Consider the following 22602-nt stretch of genomic DNA (forward strand, 5'->3'; position numbering starts at 1 on the left):
GGGTGGTAGTAATGCACTCGTAGATACTATTGGTTCAGATGTTTCTAATGGGGCGTCCAGTGGGGTACCCGATGGTGTTAATGATTTTTCATTAAAATTTAATACCTATTTTTCATTAGATGCTGGAGCCTTCAGAAATATTCTAAAAATTGGGCTTTTCTAATGGAGGACCCCCTATTTAGACAAAGAATCAGTACTGAACCCAGTATAGTGTTTAGATGTGGGTGTAACATCAAAAACCTATTGGAAAAGAATAATTATACTGCGGCTAGGGCTGGAATGTACAAATGTGGCAGATGCAAATTTTATCAACTCATTGAAGTATCGAATAAATTCTATATCAGGGATGTCTTGTACCATGTCAAAGCGAGGTTCATTTGTGAGAGCTCTGGGATTGCTTATCTTACCCGCTGTCAATTTTGTTCTTGCTTTTATGTTGGAAAAACCGAAAGACATTTGAAAGAAAATTTATGAACACCAGTACCATATTAATAGGCAAATCAACACTAATGCACTAGCAAGGCATGCTACTGAAAATGAATCACACAGATTTTCATATCTGGTTATTGAACAAGTGTTAAAAGATGAAAGGGGTGGGCCATGGCAATTGCATTTAGAAGAAAGAGAATTATTTGGGCAATTAAAGCTTAATGCCTATGCGTATCCTGGGTTAAATGATCAATGCTCATTGAAGTGCATTCTTAAATTGAGAGCTGTAGAAAGAATGATTGAAATTACATTTGTTAGTGACTTGTTTATTATAATATATTTTTAAATAATATAGCTATTATGATGTATTTGTTTATATATTTGTATAGTGCTAGTTCATGATTTATTTTAATGTCTTAATTGTTTTTAGATTTAGTTATTGGAGGTTGGTTCTTAGATGTACTAAGTTGAGTGGTTCTTTAAACTTTAATGAATTTATTGATTAATATGTGATGTCATAATTTGTATGTTATTTAAGTTGGTGAATTGCAATATTTGTTTGTCTGATGAAGCTGATCTATTATTTCAACAAAAGCGCTAACATAAACTTGTTTGTGAGAGTACCATTGGCTTTTTTGTTGTTTTTTATCAGTTTGTTTTTTTTTAGTTGTGGTCGATATTAAAAATGATGATGATGGAAAATAATTATAGAAATCAAGCAGTATGAACCATCTACTCCTTGTACAAGAAGGCAAAATGGACAGTCTACTCCCTGAATGAGTTGGCAATTGGGACAATGTGCTCCTTCTGTGAAAGTACTTCTTCAAAGACAGAGAAATGGAGTTTAGGACTGGAGTAAAAGAAAGGAATCCAAAACATATAGGACAAACAGGGAAAGGGTGATGGGAAAAAGGAGCAATGAACATTAAGTAAAATGACAAAGGTTCATATATAACAGGCATGTATGCTAATTGTCCCCTTTGTCATCAGCTAATGGAATTTAATGTAATACTATAGAGTAAGACTAATAATCTATGATACTGTTGATTACTCTCAAGAAAATTTTACTAAAACATATATAACCTTTATGTGTGTAGTGTATAAATATTGATTCAGTAACAAAGATCCCAATGAAATCACTGGGGCTTTGCAATACATTTACCAATTTAGTGATGAAAGTTTCTCAGCATTTATAAATTGAGTTTCTGTGCCAGGTGCCTATCTGATCATCTGTGGTATCCAAAAACAGATTAAGTGTTCATGTCAGATATTTGGTTCATAAGGTTTTGAAATATAAAAAAATACTGTCAGTGTGTGATCTATACTCTCATGAAAATGAAATATGTTACTACTGAAAGTGTAGTCTACAGTGCTGCAGAATTTTGAATAATTTTGTTCTATCAGCACTAATAAATATATTGCAATATGAGTTAAAATGAGTCTCATAATTCCAGGTACCAACTTAGTAATACCTTCAGATGTGTAGTATCAAAGGCAAAGAAAAAATAAAACTTAGAAATGCATGGTTTCAAACTATATGTTGAAAACTAATCTGAAAAGCTCATTTCTGATATTTTCATTTAACTAGGAAGTCAAATGACATGTTATATTGCTCTCTAATGATTATATGGTAGATACTCTTCTATCTGGTCAAAACTGTTACTGTTAGAACAATCTCTATCCTCACTGACACACTCTAGCACACTGTACTTATTAAATGGGATTCATGAAGAAACCTATTTCATTGCTCCTTTTTTTCTTACGTTGACCTTATGCAACATGGACCATTATATGTAGCAGCCATTGAAAATGTTAACAAATAGCTCTTGGAGCTTAACAGAGTTTGTCCTTTGCATTTTATGCAAAAGCAGCAGACGATATATATGTACACGCCTACACCCTAATGTTACAATTCCCACCAGTGTCATTGCCATTCCTCCTAGGTCCTCGAGCGGTTTTCTGGTTTTCATTTAGTGCAATAAGTCATTTTGGAAAATGGACTAAAAAAATAGTTACTCAGCATTCAAAAGTGGTTTAATGTACAAGTAGAGCCCAGCACAAAAAAAAAAACAAACAAAAACAAGTGCACCCCTTTATGTCATGGAATCCATGAGTCATCAAAGATAAACATTTTGTTAAGCTGACAGTTTTTTCTACACGCTAACATAGCCTATCTAAATTTTTGTACATTCAAGGTCTCAAAACACACTTTTGAGCTGTTATATCAAAGTATTTATGTGTACTTCAATGCTAAAACAGCCTTCAGTTCTCCCTGCTTCCCTGAACTACGCTACATGAGTATCCATAGACTGTAATTATTTCAGTTTAGCTGTCACAGCCCCTGCAGAGTGTTGTCAAACTGTTCAAAAATAGCTTCACTGTTCTGTATAGCTATTAGTCTCTTATATCTAGAACTGAGGAGAAATCCAGAAATAATCAAGGACAATACAGTTTTCAAAATATTGGTACTATTAAATTCATAAGCGGACAGAGTAAGGGAATATGAAATAACACATTTTCTTTAGCAAAAGAAGTCCATATGTCTAATTACTGTCATTAATTATTAAATGTAATCTAGCACCTTTTCTCTGAAAATTGCCAGGTTTAGGTGGGATTGGGATGGAATAAGAAAGATTTTGAGCCAAAAGCAGAGATGCCCCCGAATGTAAGGGTCAGCTGAGAAGTATGCACCTTGTTTTAGGTGAGTGCAATGATAGGAAATGCCTCACATGTGGCATTTGATTATTAGAGTTATTGTCATAGCAGAAGCGGTGTAAGTTTATCTTACAACAAAAAAAAAGAAAACATTAATGGAGTACTGTGCCATAACTCTCTCATTAGTAAGCATAAAAAATAAATATTATGTTAGCTGAGGTACATTTGTACGCAGCATGTAATGTATTGTGTGGGTTGGGAGTGAATATTAAAGGTCTTGGAATGCATAGTAAAAAGATAACTAGAAAATAAAGAAATAAGTAAACAAAATAGATTTTATCAACAATGTTATACTATAATGTGTAGTCAGAATGAATGAGGTAGAATGAGTAGAAATGAAAGTAACACCAACAAACCATTCTTCAAATCCAAAAAACATCCACGAAAAAAGAGGAAGGAAAAAATCAGCTTTCAGGATGTATAAATAAATCACATTTATTAATCCAAACGTTCTGGTACCTCGGCAGTTCGCCTTCAGTGGAACAGTTTCAATTACATCACATCCCTCATATATAACAACATCATCCAATTAATCACAATCAATTAACCATCAAGTGCATTTTCTTAAAGCTCAAAAACACAAATATCAATAAATGCTTCAAATTTTTAACTAATAAATTAAACAACTCTAGTGGGACTCAAACCCACAAATAAACCATGCTGAAAACACATTATTTATACATATACTCTAAATTCAATATTATGCTCTATACTACCAATATATTAATTTATCATTTGTTCATTAAATATACAATATTAAATACATATAAAGCACAATACTAGTTACTAGCAACATTATAAATATTATAAATATAATATAATACAATATTATATTATTATGGCCTACGATATTGTTGAATAAATATAAAAAGAAAAACAAATAATGATAAACTATCAGCCTATTCCAGCATCCAAATTCATCCCTCTAGGATGTATAGTGTGATAGTTAAAAATCATCTTATATTCCAACCTATTCAATTCATTCTTAAAATTCCCTCCTAATGAGTGTGGTCTAGCCAGAACACTGAAGTTGAATCCATCAATTTCACAGTTATGTATAGTGGCAAAATGAAAAGCCACTGAGCTATCCATATTTTTTCTCCTAATATCCCCCAAATGTTCTAGAATGCGAACTTTGACTTTTCTAGTTGTTAGTCCTATATACTACATAGGTTCTACACAATTACAACCCAAGATGTACACTACCCCAGAAGATGTACAATCAAATTTTTCAAAAGCTACGTATTTTCTACCATTTATTTTCTTCCCATGCATATTGTTGACCTTCTCACAGCTGGAACAATGTCCACATCTAAACATTCCAACATTCCCATCAGAAGAATATAACAATTTCTTATTCAGTAGTACCTTTAAGTTTTTATATCTACTATATGAAAAAGTAACCCTCTTAGGAAATAAGTGTCCGATGGAAACATCATCACTTATCACATGCCATAGTAAAAAGATAACTAGAAAATAAAGAAATAAGTAAACAAAACAGATTTTATCAATTATGTTATACTATAATGTGTAGTCAGAATGAATGAGGTAGAATGAGTAGAAATGAAAGTAGAAAGACGGAAATAAAATGAGAAATTCATTAAAAGAAGAAGAGAAATAGTATTAGAGAATGAACAAAGGAAATTTTCAAACCAGCAACAGTTAATGTGGAAAAGGTCAAATCTCTGTCTCACACACACACACACACACACACACACACACACACACACACACACACACACACACACACACACACACACACACACAGAACACAGCAGAATAAATACTTTACAACAATGACAAATTTCTACAGAACTTGCTTGCACGTTTACCAGTTAAAAAAGCAAACTTAATCATGTGTCAAAAAATCTCTTTCAGATTAAGCATATAGAATGGACAGTAAGATAAGAAGGGTTCTGTTCTCCCAAATAATTTTTATTCAGCTAGAATTGCAGTATATAATATATCAACAATTCAGCATAGCAAGAATATGTTTGTTTGCAAATATCCATAAATAACATCAATTTTATCTTGTAAATATGTTATTATTTTGATTCTAATTACAAAAGTAGAAGAGTTTAGGATAGTATTTGTATCTGCAGGAGAACTAACAGTAAGCCAATGAATATGGAGGAATATAACATTGAAATACAAAACAAGCAGAGTTCAACAGTAAAAAGTAAAGGTAAGAAGCTGCCAAAGTCAGTCTAAACTAATGTGAATAACAATGGCATGATACAACTGTGAACTGCAAAGACAATTTTACAACAGCACAAAATGTTGCCATGATTAAAATATAATTAGCAGTGCCATTAAGCAGCTGGTGACAAGAACGTTAAAGAAACATTATACATTGCAAAACACTATGTCTTGGTCAGATGAGATTCTCTACAAAATGAAGTAGATAAAACTTAGAGGGAATGTCAGTTATAGGTGGTGATCATTAAATTTCAGTCAGAATATATAATTTATTTAAACATTAAAAAAATCCAGTAACATGATATAGCTTAATGTGAAAAACACTCTAAGCAAACAAGAAGTATGCAAAGTACTGAAAGATCGGCATGGAGCCGGCTAATGGGAAAGGCAAAAAGCACAGTATATATTAGCATATTGTTTCTGTGTAAATTGTTGCCATGACAACAATTATCTCACTAACTTGCTAACATCAGAAAGTTTAAAATAAAAGTATGTACTAAACAAATAACTAATTCTAGAAGTGAAAGGCAAAAACATAAGGCAGACTCAGGGGTATTAAAAGGGTAATAAAACAACAGGTTTGTGGTCAATGAACAAAACAAAAAAAATGTATACCAGGGACAAAAGAATAAGTCAAGATATTTATTTATGTTAAGGACTTTATATCACAAAAATTGCAGATATTTCTTCAGACATCCGACATACTTTTTTAAAGCTTATATAATATACTGTTGGTGAAAGCATTTAGAATGTTACATTAACAGCATCTAACTGTTAAACTATGATACAGTGGTAACATTCTATGCAGCACTTTAGCACGCTACCATACCTCTCAACATCTTATTAAAAAGATCTGGAGAAGGCCATAAATAATAGGGGAATTTTTTAAATATTGGTCTTTTAAGCTTAGAAAGTTGATAGAATAACATATTTTGCATTAGAATCAATTTTCTGAATGGTATGAAGTCCGAAAACTCAAATATCTGTCATTATTTTATGACCTCAATTCACAATGATTTTCCAGAAAACCAAACATTTTATGAGAAGCAGATTAAAAACAAAATCTAGACATTCTGTGAAAATCTGGACAGTTGAGGGGCAGGCACACTACTGTGATCCAATATGCTCCACTAACACCAGCTTCTGTAGCTTGCTAAAACACAATGATAATTAATGGGTACCATGAATAATTTTTGAGGTGTTTCCTAATGATCACTTATTATTTTAACCAAACCTCAGAATATGTTTGTAAACTAAAGTTTATAAAGAGGTATGCATACAGATTATATCATAATGCATTGTTGCTGTGTCATCACTATTATGTGAATCTGATAAATAGTTTGGTGCTTTTGGCACTTTACATATGTTTTAATAATAAGAATATGGAAACATATTTACCATCTCTTTTGTAATCTATCTTGATGGACAGGCCTTGTAAGTTTTATTACATCTGTGCAAACTAGTGCATTTTCCATAATTATTTTGATGTTATGTTTGCAAATGACATGAGATGCATTTTTCCCACAGTCACACTATGAAAATGATAATCAATATCGCTTGGAAGAAGACTGATAAAAAATAAAATTGTACAGAAAGATATTTCCACTAGGTATCCTTCAAGCTTTATAAGGGCCCCAATCAGAAGATATAATAAACAGAAACTTCAGTGGAAAGGAGAAACAAAAACAGAGAGGAGAGGAGGAAATGCATGTTAAACAGCAAAGGCAAAACAAACCTAAGAAAAACAGGAAAAATAAACACCAGGCTGCAGAAAGAAAATCTTATGAGCATTACAAAAAGGAGGGAATTCATTGATTGTCACAAGAAATTGTGAACTGTCTTTCCTGAGGGTTGACAGAAACCAATTATTCAGCTATCAAATGTGAGGGCTTATATAGGGGTCACAAGGTTCCTTATGATATTACTTTCTAGATAAGGGACCGGCTTTTCTTTACAGTGGCTCCACCTGCAATAAGAAAGCAATGCAAAATTATAGATGAAACCTGTTCTTAGAGCCTTCAAGTCTAACATTTAGCACATGCCTAGTGGTCACCACTTCCATGCAGATGGTCTATCCCAGGTGTACAGATCATAACAAGATCCCAAAACTGGTGGATCCAAGATGATGGAGAAAATGTTACATAACATGGTGATTCTCACAAACAGAGTATATAAGGAATCTTCTGTTTATATTCTAGGTATTGCCTGTGAAGTTCACAGATATCATTTTAAAGAGAACTGAAAATATGGCTGCCAGTTAAGTAAAGATATGCAGAAGGTGAATAAATAGTGGGGTTTGAAACACAAATTAGAAATCAAGATCTAGAAGAGTGTGGAGATGTTAAGAAAAAACTGGAGTGCTGGAACACCAGCTCTGGAAGAGACATGTATGCACCAAAAATGCATGCCATAACAACTAAATACTTTATTGTGACTTTGCCTGTGTTCATAAACTTAGATGGTAACAGTACTGTTTTCTGTTTTCTAAACATAATACAGACATTGCTCTGTTCTGGTGAAACCAACCTTATTTATTAAATTATGCAAAATAAAACCATTTTTGGAACTAAGGCATGAATGCCAGTTGATTTTCTATTCCACTTTTATGTACAGTTAATATGACAAGAACATATATATAAACACTTATTACAATGTGACAGCAGAAAGAATGCAGAAATGAAGGTGGGGAATGGAAGAAAAGTACAAGGCAAGAGATAGCAGAGATCAAAATGAGGAGGACAAAAACTTGTGGCAAAATACACAGCCGTGTTGAAAGATTGTGAGAAACAAGAGGAATACCATGCAGAGGAATCAGTGGTCAAGAGGCACAGTACAAGGCAAGTGAAAATAAAGATTATAAAAGTTATAGTTAAGTGAGATGCAAAGAAACTGAGTCAGAGAGGAAGTGATATTAATCTGCCAAGGGTTATTAGATTTGTCAGTGATGTCATATTGCTAAGACTGGTGCAAGATTATATAGTAGTGCAAATACAGAGTTATTTCAAACCTAAATAATACATGACTGAATGCTTGAGAAGTGATTGGAAAGGTATTTATCAAATTGATAAAGAAGTCTGCTGTACAACCTAGTTTTTTGTGGAAAATAATAATTCTGTAAGCTTCTTTCATGTTGCTAGAATTTGTGGCAAAATAAATCAGTAACTCTTAGGTTATGCTCAAGAGTGTACTATATTATAACATTAGACAAAATTAGACACTGTTAGGAATATATTTTTCTGAAGTCAAGGCAGATGTGGAAGGCCTCTGGATGGCAATGTTTGCCAATGACTGCAAGCTGGGGGCGATCACTGACCCCCCCAATGATGTAGATATCCTTCAGGGGGTCTAGATCAGAAAAAATATTGGTGCCAGAACCATAGCCTAAAACTAAATGCAAAACAATTCATTATCATATCCTTTGGGGAGTCAAATGCCTCTGCAAATTACAACATCAGTATCACACCCCTTACAGTAGAGTCAGAGGTGAGAGATCTAGGTACACAAATAGATGGTAGCCTGACCTTTGACAGCTATGGGTCCACAGTGGTGAGGAAATCCTTTTATGTGGCAAAATGTATAAGTAAGGGTATGGCATCCAGGGCCAAGAAAATTATAGTCCTGCTGTACTCACCTCTAATTAGACCAATAATTGAGTAGAATGTGCCATCTGGCATGTACTTTGCTAGGCACTTACAGCAGCTGGAGCAGCCTCACAGGTTCCTCACAAAGAGAAAACAGAGTATAACATTTCCTATGCAGACAGACTAAAAGCCCTATCCCTTTACTCTGTCTCCTACCAACGTTTTAAGGGTGACATGCCTGAACTACAATGCACTCACAAATCCAGAACTGACAGAGATGCTACACATCCACAAGTCAAACAGCATGATGGTTACCCAGTCTAGGGATCTAAACTTAGTCAGCGGCTCAAACAAAACACACTGAAAAGAGAGGTATGTGCATCAGAGATCGCCCCTTCTTTGGAACAGGCTTGTTATTCACATTAAATAGAGCCCTTCCCTGACCCACTTCAAATGCAGTTTGGATCAATGGATGCATTAATGCAAACTCACACCTAGGGTAGTGCCTATGTCCCTTATGGGCAGGGCAATCTGTAAGATACTCAATGCAGGCACAAATCCATGACATCCTCTTGCCCCTAGGGGCCATATATTGGGTAAAATTGGGTTATATTGGCTAGGCTTGTTAGGGCACTTAAGCCGTTAGCCTAGTAATCTCCTGTGAACCTATGAACCTATAAGGAAATTTATCATCAAGCTATAGCTACATTGTTCAATGAGGCCATCAGAATTAAGGCCAGTTTCCATCATGCATGCCATTGTAGTTATGTGTATGAGTAGTGTGGCTAGATAGACGTTTAGCAATCCACTTACAGGACTGTTTCATTTCATGAGGCAAAGATGGCTGCTTAATTTCTGCAAGTATTTTATGTATATAAATGACAGTTCATCTGTGAATCACTGACGTCCATGAAGGTAATGATCCAAAATACTGTAAAATAATGCCCAAAACACACAAGGGTGAAGTATTTAACTTTAAGTGTTTCTTGCAGAGGGGCAATCCCATTGCACCCCCAATACCTCTTAAATGTATATGTACCACATCCATGGTTGTGACAACTCTAATAAGGGAGGAATTTACCAAAAGAAGTGAATCATTGCTGGTACACACTTAGAAATTTCACCGGCAATGATTTTCCATGGAGAACATCATTTGACATTCTGTCTGTCAATGTTTTTTTTTTTTCTGTGGGCAACTGAAACCTGGAGAATTTCGCCTCACCAAATTGGAGAAGAGCCTATAAAAAATGTTAAAGTACAGGAAACATCCCAGCAACAGCAGCTGAGTAAAGTTTCATTTAGTGTTACACTTTCTCCGTACTGCACTAGTTTGAAATTATTTTAATGCTCAGATGAACACTGCTGCACTAAAATATTGATTCTAGGGCTCAGCTGTTTTACTCACACACACTACATACTGTAAGACCACAATTTCGCCTATTTTGAATACAGAGATATTTCTGGAATACTAATATTTTTTAATAACCCTTCAGATATGTTAATAAAAATCAAGATCGCTTGCCCCCTAAAAACTTCTCAACAGAATTAATCCTTTCAGACTTCAACATTCATTACTCATTTATAAGATGTAAACCCTGAGACTGGTGTGACGTCCACTGCTCATTCCATGAATAAAATAAAAAAAAGAACGAAAGAAGCTCAGACAGGTGAGATTTCTATCTGCGTGTAATACTGGACTGAAGTGTGATGAGAACGTGTATTTGTTCTAATAAAATCTAAAGTGTAAATTCTGACATATAAACGTATGCATTCGTTTTCTGAATGCCATCTCTTTTATAAGATAAGGTTACATACTTCAGATAAATAATTATTTCCATCAATGCCTCAGCAGCTTGAGTGCAGGGACATGAAAATGAAAAACTCATAAAAACAACAAACAAAAAAGGACAATCTGGATTTAATACATAATATGTACAATAACCTCCTCCGGGTGCTCTGGTTTCCTCCCACATCCCAAAGACATGCAGTAGGTAGATTGGACACTCTAAACTGACCCTAGGTGTGAGTGCGTGTGTGTGTGCCTTCTGTGGAAGGTTGGGCACTGGTCTGGCAATGCGACTCTGTAAAACTCCACTGCCAATCATGAGCAGACAGGTGATCCACTGTGGTGACCCCTAACCGGGAAAAGCCGAAAGAAGAAGAAGATGTACAATAACCAGAGAAGATTATTCAGGCTGCAGAGTACAGTTTGATAAAACATTAATTAAATGCATTTCATGATATTTTACTAAACATTGCAATTCCTTTGCTAAGATTTTAAGTAAACCATGGTATCATTTATGAAATGGTTTGCTATGAACTGAAAGATTTCCAGATACTTTTAGTACCCTATACAGCACAATGCATCACTGCATTCATTGAAGTACAGACATAATTGCAGCCCAGTTTCTGTCAAACAATGCAGCTATGATTTCTTTTATTTGAATATCAAAATGCAAATATTAGACTGATATTAATTTAGACTACTAAAAAAGATCTAATTTAGCTGCCTCGACCAAAGTAATATATTGATATCACAACTCTAGAGGCAATAATGAAACACTTGGGTATACTAATCCACTTGAATCTGTCCTTGAGAGTTAACATTTATATCACTCTGTTCTATGTATGAGCTAATCTTTTGCAGCATTGCTTGTTGGTCATGGCAATGTCATCAAGGGATAAGGAGATAGCACAGTTCCAGCAATGCGTCCTTTTAACTTCTTCAGTCTGGATCCGTTTCTGGCTGTAACTCTCAGTTAAGAGGATAAAGTCATCATGCAGAAGTTATGCTTTCAAAATCAATTATGTCTTAATACAATAAGGAAACTAACAAAGACATGCTCATTCTTTTCTGGTATATGTGTTTATCTGGTTTGACAGCCATGAAGAATATGACCTTAGGTCAGTGTGACAAAAAGTTATTACTATACTTTTAGTAATACTAGAGAAATGATACAAACAATATAATGCCAAAAGCTGTTTCAGAGGTGTAAGCTCTTTTTGTTTTCAATATTTTTCAGATATATATATTGTGTCATTCATTATTATTGTATGTTCTATAGTTTCTTTTAATCTCATAAATTAATGTTTCTCAGGAAAGAAAAAGGTTTTGTGTTAACTGTGAAAGTAAACACCAAAGCTATTAACTGCCCCATATTAAAAGTGCAACAAAAATGTTAGATGCTTTTAAAATCAGCAACAGATATCTGATGTATTCAAATGACATTTAAATGAAGAGCTGTTGTGCAATGCAATTAATCTACAATAAATATATGATTGTCAATGATAAAGCAGTTATCTTTAAAAAGTTATCTTTATTTTTGGTAATTAACTAATCTAGTAAATAAACAGTGACAATTTTTAAGCAATTTATACAAATAACTTGCAAATGTTTTAAGGTTCACATGTAACAAAAATTAAAACAGTGAGATGTTTCAACACCATGCAGATTTGTATGACTACACTAGCAGCTGAACAAAACTTTACATGTTTTGAGTGTAATTCAATGCATTTTATTACTGGACTGGATCTATTTTAATATGAAGCATTTCAATTGACCATAATGTGTCTTCTATAAAAACTGAAACAGTACAGTGATCAGATAAGGAAATACTACATGTTATGACCTTCTTCTTTCAGCTGCTCCCATTAGGGGTCACCACAGCAGATCATTGGTCCACAGAACAAGAGATGAAGTGCTTTACTGTGTCAAGTTACCAGCCCAGCACACAAACTTCCTCAGCAGAACACACACCCACACACACACACACACACACACACACACACACACACACACACACACACACACACAAACACACTTAGGGCCAATTTATAGCGTCCAATCCAACTGCTGCATGTCTTGGGAATGTGGAAGGAAATCAGAGCAACTAGAGGAAATCCATAAGAACACAGGAAGGACATGCAGATTCTGCACAAAGGCACCCCTGCCAAGAATCAGACTGAAGAACCTCTTGCTGTAAGGTGGCAATGCTAACCACTGCACTACTGTACTACCCTCAACACATTTTATGACCAAAATGTGTGTTTCCTGCAAGTAGTATCTGTGAAGTAGGAGCTTATATGTAAAACAGGAGTGACAAGTCACTTTTAATAGTTTACATAATTAATACAGATGAGCCATTAATGGTGAGTAAAAGAAAATAGAGTAGTTAAATGCAAAGGGCACAACTTACATTTTGTTACAAAAAGTATGGGAAGTGTGAAACAATAAAAAATCTGAGGAGCAGCACACAAAAGACAGCAAACATCACTCTTAAAATAAAAGATTTATTTGAATTGAATTTGCTATACTTTGACATGATGCTGTCTTTGTTTTATTAGCATCAATCTATTAAACTGCCAGTGCATATTTTAGCATGATTCCCTCTGCATGTTTTAACAATCATCCAAAAAATGGGCTTTATATAAGACATTAAATCCACCATAAAGATGAATAAATCTTGTTTAAGAATTACTACTTTCATGAAGCTTTACCTTACAAGTTTGGTTCTGGTTACACAAACGGTACATCTTGAATAATGATATTACCTGCATAATTCAGCGATATGTTACCTAGTACTAATTTTTGACTTTTCTGCAAACTGTTAAAAAACTAGATAAGTGTAACTATTTGTTTCTCTTTATTTTTTTTTCTTTTCTTCATATTTATGTTCATAGGTTCATCGGTTCATAGGTGTTTACTAGGCTGAAGACCACAAGGACCTTTTTTAAGCCTAGCCATGCATCCCAAATCACTGACAAGTTCTGATACCCTTGATAAGTGTAAGCAGGGGCTTGGGAGATGAACCATTTAGAAGCAGGGGCCTGGGAGATGTGTATAACACTTTGCTTAAGCAACTTTGAGACGTGCATGTTGACCTACATGAACTAGTAAAATCATTATGCTATCTTCGTACTTCACCTGTTAAAATGGAGCTTTTCATATTAAGCCCACTGAAAGGTGGTCTCAGACAAGTAGAAGTAAAACATTTCACAAAATGTAAATAAATAAATAACTAGTAAAGGATGAGTACAGTAGTCTTCCTATGTCTGTCTTATATTCCTCCTTCTATCCACCCTTGTTCTCCAGCTCTCCACAGTGTATGATAATAGGCAACACAAAATACACTGCCATATGGGGTTCCTTAAACATAGAAACATATCAGGAATACTAGGCAAGTGAACACATGATCTGTAAGAAGCTTAGTCATTAAAGCCATTTAGTACCCTTTTATCTCTTTGTACACCTTGAAATATCGTCACTCCAGTTGCATAACACTAAATCATCTAACTTTTTGGTGTCTGGAATTTCATTTATTTTCTTTTAGTCTTCCTACATTTCTTCTTCAGCTTTACACAAAATCTCTTCACCTGGCCTTGATGCATCTTTTCCTATCTGATGATAGTAAAATCCTAGCTCCAATTCTGAACTATTATTTGGTGTTTACTTTACCTTGCTGCTAATAAATACACATGCCATTTTCTTATGAATGAGGCAGCATTAATAAAAATGTCAACAAACTTTATTCCTAGATTACTATCAACAATTTTGATATAATAATGACTATGAGACCTACTTAAACCTGTTTAAGCCTGGTACATATATTTCTAACTGTAACCATCTAAATAATACTCCATAGGGAAGACAGCTCAGGCCTTAGAGTTGTAGGATGTAGGGTGGAGTTGCTATATTGGTTAAAATCTCATTTAACCTTCTCTTCTGTCCATCTCCTATCCCATTAAATCCTAGCTGGCAAAACATTGAAGTGCATAGAAGTGGTAACACTATGTTTGCACAGCTGTTACCCACATCCCACGTTCTTTATTGCATAAAAATATTTCCTCATGCTTAAAACATACAAAACATTAAAAATGGAAACAAAGAAAGGAAACAAATCACCTTCCCAAGTGAATGGAAAGGATCAGTAAAGTGGCGAGGGAGAGGCAACACCTTCCCAAATCCATGGAGAGCATATGTCTGTCCAAAATACAGAGTGAGGGTAAAGCAATAAAAGTACTGTAGTTTCAGAATACAGAAACACATGAGATGTTAATGTTTAAACTCTAACACTACAGTTCCTTCTTATTGCTGCTAGGTAATGTTCCCTGCCTTTTGTAGACAGCTATTTTTTTTTTTACTTTTCTTTGCTCTTTTAAACACAATTAATAACATGCTATGCAGAATTATATACAGAAATTCTGAATAACCACATCAATGATTGTATAGAGATTGCTAGGCCTTCCAGAGGTAAGCTAAAAACTAACTCAAAAAACAAAGCACCCTAGTAGAATCCAAAATGAAACAGGTTTTACAACAAAAGAAAAGAAAACAAAAGTATAACTCAAATTAGCAAGTGTAGCACCAAAAAAAGATAAAAACACTATTATCAAACTGAATAGACAACTAAGAGAACTAATAAAATCCAACAAAGCACATTTTGAAGTAAATATAGTGTCCCAGGCCAATGACAACCATAAGGCCTTCATTAGCTATGTTCAAAACCTCAAAGACAGCACACAACAATGTGCCAAACTGTTGGTAAATGGAGCTATATTCACAGAACAGGAAGATATAGTAGATGTTCTGGCTGACAAATTCAGCTCCAACTTTACTCCATTCTCACCACCGGCTACTCCCCAGGAAATGCCATCTAGCATAATCCCTCCACGTATCAGTAGTTTGCAAGTCTTAGATGCACTCTCTACGACCAAGAATACAGCTTCTATGGGCCCCAGGGTGTCTCCTAAATAGCCTGAAATATGGCTGATCAGGGCCACTGGTGTCACTGTTCAACCACAACTTCCTAGGGACTTCCTTCCACATGAATTGAAGACTGCAGCAGTCATCCCTCTACACAAGGGTGGACCATCAATGGATCTCGGGAATAACAGACCCATTAGTCTCATATGCAAAGCCATTTAAAAGAATTATCATGGAAATGATTAACAATGGCATAAGAAACCTTCAGCCACTGGACCCAATCCAATTTGGTTTTGTCAAAGGCAGGTGATACCAACTGAACCTGGTGGACTACTTTGAGAAGATCATCAAGGCAATGGAAAAGGACAAAATGGTGCATACTGTCTACATTGACCTAGTTGAGGCATTTGATGCAATATCCTACTCAGGCATTGTAAACAAACTCATGGAATTAAGCATAGACCCCTACATAACTTGTTGGATATCTAGCTGGCTCATAGACAGGACCCAAGAAGTTAATGAAGAAACCACTTTAGCAAAAAGGCCATTTACCAGTGGAGTCCTCAGAGCTCTGTGATAAGTCTGCTCCTCTTTGGCATTTATTTTTCTATCGTAGTAAGAAAATCATTCTATATCACTCAACTTGTAAGTAAAAGCATGGCGTCTAACCTTTTCATCACCAAGCATAAATATGTTTTACTCAGCTTAACCCTTAGATCACCTCTTAATACAAAACTCCATAAATCTACAAAAAACTAAATATATATTGGCTCATCTGTCTAGCTGGAGAAAGGCGGCAGCACTCAGTACAACTTTAGTTGACTTATTTCTACACATTCAGACAATTATATCTTAACTATCTGTCAGCTCCAGGCAGAGATCATCTCTTGCTTTCTTCATTCCTGATCAGACTATCTTAAATATTTTGCCTCACCTTGCTAACAAGTGGATTATAAAAAAATCTGTATCCCTTATATCTCTAGGCAAAGAGCGCCAACAATTGTTAGACAACAATTTTCACTAATAACTGGCAAGAAAGCTTTCTTAAACATAGTACAAGCACCCTTAAACATGCTACCACATACCATACCTATAAGAAATTAATTGAATTATTTAGTTTTCAGAAAAAAGGTCACTGAACACCTGCCTAACGTCTATGAATAAATTTAGTTTGCTGGAAAGAGTTAACACAATATGTGTTTATAAATCTATTCCTTGTGTTCCAGGATATTACTAATATTGCATATTATAATATAAAGTATTGTATGAGACCCACAATAAAATTGTTTCCATTACCCACATACACACATATATGTATATATGTATATATATATATATATATATATATATATATATATATATATATATATTTATATATATATATATATATATATATATATATATATATATATATATAGGTATTTATCATCCACAACCCCTTTTTCCCATTTTTGCACAGGGGGGTCAGGGGGGGTCACTTCTTTAGTGAAAATCATCTAGAGCCAAGGTTTACACTGCTGGTTGGCTAGCCCTGCCACTATATACTTATCTATATATATATATATATAGATATAGACAGATATATATTCATTTAACTCTTTTTAAGTTTTTTGGTTTATGTAGTTATTATAGGAAACAGCTGTGTGTCAAGGCTTTATACTATATCTATACTGTAGTTATATATTTATTTTATGTGTAATTGAGCCATTGGACAAGGTGATAGCTGAAAGTGATTCCTGGGTCAAGGTAAATATCCAGCTAACAAACTGACAAAGTAAACACTATGTGGTGATTGCTATTAAATATAATTATAATTAAGACTGGCAGTATAAACTAATTTGCTGTTGATCATAATGTCCTTTTTGAGGCTATACAACCCATGTTCAGAGGTTTAACTTATTATCTGCCTATAAATAAAGCAGATTCTTTAAATTTCTTTGAGTCTATGAAAAATAAGGGTGTACACCAGGGTCCTTTATTGTTTTAAAATCAGTAAAATGTCATAGACCATGAAGTAGATTGAAGTTTTCATTTTCTTATGCGCGTGCTGATATGCATTTGAGTGCAAATATGTGTGTAAGTGAATGCCTTCCTGGAGGCAAATTCAAATTCCATTTCCTAAAGAAAATGGCCTTATTAAAAATATTAATAAATGCATCATAGGACCAGTCATGCATAACCTAGGTGCTAACCATGGACCTCATGAACCATGGGAATCATGTCAAGACAATGAATACATTTTCACTGAATGCAGTAAATTTGAAAACAAACAGATGAAAACCACTTTCATTGATCATAAAAAAGAAAGCTTTTTTGATGGAGAGAAAAATCACCAATGACCCCTAAAACCTCCATGTAAGGGGAACCCACACCCCCCATTTATATTTACCAACTCTGCTGTCCCAGAACTATAGGGAAAAGTGAAACTTCAATGACTGATGAAAATGGCTTTGTGCCAGTACTATTCAAGTGAATGGCATTTGTGCAAATGCATTCAGTGACTTGACAGGTTATTGTGCAGTGAGTTCACATACTTGTGTACACTGTCTAACATTTAGTATCCATACACTATACATTGTTCTTTTATCTTCAGCTATTTTTCCTAAACTTTGTGTAGATTCCCATGACAGCTAATAATACAATAGCTTTTGTGACCTTAACAACAACTTAAAGGGTAGCTTAACATCAAGTATTTGCAACACAGAACAGTATGCATATACATTTTTTTAAGGTAAACAAATTTACTTTTTATTTATGTACTTGTAATGCATGCAGACTGTATTCATTCCTTCAGACATTATGCATCTGTTTTTGTGAGTTAGCTTATGAAGTTAAAACATTTGTGTATCTTTTTTTTTTCCCACAGTTTTGGTACTGTCTAATAAAATATTCCAGATCATCTATATGTGAAAAATCATTAATTGCTGGAAGTAGCATCTTACCTTAAGTGTTTACATATACTTGTATAGTTGAAAAACACATTATTTCAGCAACTCCTACTTTTTGGTTACTAATTGCTATAACGAGAGATAAAAACTAAGATGCAGGAAATACAAAAACCACAAGTAAATTTATGTAGACATAAATACAATAATTGCAACATGCTATGCAATGTGTACATTATCTTTATGATCATATCTGTGATATGCATATTCCATCTTAATTTGGCCTAACACTCCGACAAAGCTAATAATTACCTGTACGGATTTGTGCTGGTACTGGTACTGGCTAACTGTGCTATGTGAAGATCCAGTTTCCTGTATTTCAAATTGCTTCTTCACACTAGCTAAGCCACCAGGCAGTGTGCAGATGTCGGACTCATCCATACCCTAAGGATGGAATAAAGAAAGCATATCAGCTAGGGGTATTTACAACTTAGTTAAAAGAAACTGTCTGTGCTTTACAGCAGTTATATTTTAATCAGTTCAAGAAACACTATAACGGTGTCTGAGTATACTAACGAACATTTCAACTTTTGATGAAGTCACACATTGCTGTCGTTTGTTTTGTTTATAAAAATCTCTTTGCATTGAGTATTGTAAAATCCAACCACATAGCACTGTGCTTATTTTTAAACTGTTAAAGGAACTTGAATTTAAAAATATAAAAACACATTTTAGATCTCGTGGTTCACATGTCTGAACATTTCTTTCAGTACTGGGTTTCTATGAGTATGCCACCTATAATATGACAGTAATGTAAAATATCTTTTACTGACTGCATATTTTACCTGTGAAATGAACGGCACAACACACAGACTTTAAATTGGTATGACTGTATCTCAAGGTGTATGAGTTTGTCCCAAGTATAGATGGTTGTTTTATTTTAATTTATTTAAGATTCTTTCTTGTTTATGGTTGTCAGCATTGTTCTAGTTTTAAACAGTATTTTTTCATAGTGTGTAGAACAGGAAGGGTTAACTATTGCTGCTGATGTCATCACAGCATGTGAGCTGACAGGCTCAAACACTTCCTGGTATTTTATTTAACTGAAACCTGTACCTTGAATGTTTGCATCTGAAGAAGTTTGATTTTATTAAACAAAAAGCGCTTTATGCACTTTAAAACTACTGGTTGCTTTCTGAAGCCATTTTTTCCCCTCTAGTAATTGCTTTGTACTCTGTACTGCACATTCAGCGAGGCCATTTGATTGAGGGTATTCAGGACTACTAGCAACATGGATAAAGTCCCACTCTTTTGCAAATCTCTGAAACAGTTGACTGGTAAACTGGGTACTCTTGTCAGAAATCATTTCTTTGAACTACCATGGACTGAGAAATGATGTTTCATCTTAGTAATAACAGCACTGGACATTAGAGTAGGTAGCAAATTGATCTCAAACCAGTTCAAATAAGAGTGTACCAACACTAAGTAATGGTGACTGTTCCACTGAAATATCTCAGTTGCTACTGTTGACTAAGGTAGTTCAGGAATCCGGCTTAGCTAAAGTGGTTCTTTTTGCAAATGCGGTTTAGTACTATTGCATACTGAACAAGAGGAAAGCACTTTATCAATGTTCTTTGATAGAGAAGGCCAAAATACTAGTCCTCTTGCCCTTCTTTTGGTAGAGTCAGAACCTGGTTGGCCATGATGCAAAATTTGAAAACATTCATATTGTAAAGAAGTAGGAACAATAACTTTTGGCCCTTGTAAAATGACACCATCATCCAGCAGCATCTCATCTCTGTATGGAAAATAAGGTTGTACTTCTGGCAGTACACAGGATTGCTTTGATGGCCATCCAACATTGATGAAGTGGTTGAGCTTTTGCAAAATTGGATCAGTCTGTGTGTGATCTCTTAGCTCATCAAGTCTCATGCTTGAAAAATTATGCACTTCCATGACATCAAGGTGAAAATTCTCTGGATCAAGCTGTTCCGTGGTATTTCTCGGCAATCTGGATAAAGTAACAGTCAGATAAAGATGTTTGCCTTTTATACATCTGTATGAAACTGTACTTTTGTACTTTTCTAATCTGAGCATCATCCTTTGTACTCTTGCTGGAGAGGTATACATAGGCTTCTTTAAAACAGTCTCTAAAGGTTGATGATCAGTTTTGATTTAGATAGCTCGGCTATAAATATAATCATGGAACTTTGAACATGCAAACACAATTGCCAAATGTTATTTCTCAATTTGAGTATATTGCATTTCAGTTTGGGTAAGAGTTCTAGATGCATAAGCAACAGATCTGCCCTCTTGAAGAATAACTGCACCAAGACCAAACTTTGAAGCATCACATGAAAGAACTACTGGTTTGTGGACATCACAGTATCTCAATGTAGGTGGGTTGGCAATTTGCTTTTTGAGGTTATCAAATGCTCTTTGGCGTTGTTCTAACTATGACCAGGCAACATTTTTGCATGTTAACTCTCTTAAAGGTGCTGATAACTTACTAAATTGAGGGATAAATTTGCCCAAATAGTTGACCATAGCAAGAAAACACTGCAGCAATTTGACATTGCCTGGAGCTGGCATGTTATGAATGGCTGCTTGTTTGGAAGGGTCTGTTTATAAGCCTGTACTGGTAAATAAATAACCTACATAAGTAACTTTTGGTAGTCTGGTCTGAATTTACACTTCAGAGGAATGAGCTTCAAGTTCACCTCACGTGCTCTATCCAGAAATTTCCGGAGGTTTCCGTCATGCTCTGCTTCACCATTGCCTCCATCCAGTAAATCATCAACTATTGTAGCATACAGATAGTCTGAAAATATTTTCTGTATTGCACGCTGAAAGACTTCACTGGCAGAATTTATTCCAAAAGGCGTCCTGAAGAATCTGTATCTACCAAATGAGGTACTGAATGTAGTCAGTAGTGAAGATTTGTGATCAAGCATTACTTGCCAAAATGAATTCTTTGCATCTAAAACAGAAAAAGCAGTGGCATTTGTCATAAGGGCAGCAATCTCCTTGACTGCACACATAGGATGATGAGGTCTTTTTAATGCCTTGTTCAACTCTCTTGGGTCAATGCATATACTGATTTCATCTGAATTTATGAGCAGCTACCATGAAAGACACCCACTCAGTTGGTTCTGTGACTGGACAAATCACACCTTGCTGCACCGTTTTGTCTAACTGGACCTTGACTTTGCCCTGCATAGCTACTGGAACTCTCCTTGCTGGTCTGACCATTGAACTGACCTCTGGGTCTACTTTCATGGAGTATACAACTGAAAGTTTGCCTAGTTTGTTGCTGAACACATCAGCATAGTCTGAGAAAGTCACATCAGTAAAGCTGGAACTGGGACGTGCTTACATGATGTACTTCTTTGGTTAAAGAAAACAGTTTCATTCTTAAACTGTCTCTAAAACCTAATAATGACTGCACAGGTCTTTGAACTACATAAAATTGCAAGCTGTAACTGTTCTCAGCCAAACAGCATGAAAGCACTTCTGAGCTTCGGTTTGAATCTCTTCACCTCCATAAGCAACAAGCTTCACACAACTGAGTTGCAAATTAAGTTGCTCACCAGCTCTCACTTTAGCAAATGTTATTGCTGATGTTACATTACACTTTGAACCAGTGTCCACTTTGAACTCTGTGGAATTACCACTGATCTGGACAGTACAAAATACTTTGTTTTTTGCCAATAAATCTACTGCATTAACCTTTTCAACAACCACTGATACACCATGTACACAGAAAGTAGCATTGCAGCTTTCTACATGATCAACTTGCTTTTTTGAGTGACCTTTCTTAATAACTGAATGAGTCTGCTTGATTTACAAAACTTTTGAAAGCGGTTCCTTTTTTTACACTTGTGGCATTGCTGACCAATTGCTAAGCACTTCTCTCTTTTAGACTCATGATTGGCTCCACAATTATGACAGCCAACAATAAGACTTGACTTCGGTTTTGCTTACTCACCCTTATACTGCACTGAGCATGTCCTTTTTACTGAGTTAGTCTTGTAACTGTCCAGAAAACACAGATCCTCCAACTCTGCACCTCATGGCTTGAAGAAGTTGC

General features: G+C 35.0%; 1 protein-coding gene across 3 annotated transcripts in view; it reads right to left on the minus strand.

The window, feature by feature from the left end:
* Positions 1-22602, minus strand: part of XIRP2 (xin actin binding repeat containing 2) — a 1245171-nt gene that overhangs the window by 173137 nt on the left and 1049432 nt on the right. For all 3 annotated transcript variants that reach the window (XM_044075604.1, XM_044075601.1, XM_044075603.1), the window contains one exon: positions 18825-18956. In XM_044075604.1, the coding sequence (XP_043931539.1) occupies positions 18825-18956 (132 nt within the window). The remainder of the gene's footprint in view (positions 1-18824; positions 18957-22602) is intronic.

The sequence above is a fragment of the Protopterus annectens genome, chromosome 6.part1 (assembly GCF_019279795.1).
Source record: "Protopterus annectens isolate FY-2018-M chromosome 6.part1, PAN1.0, whole genome shotgun sequence".
Taxonomy (NCBI): domain Eukaryota; kingdom Metazoa; phylum Chordata; order Ceratodontiformes; family Protopteridae; genus Protopterus; species Protopterus annectens.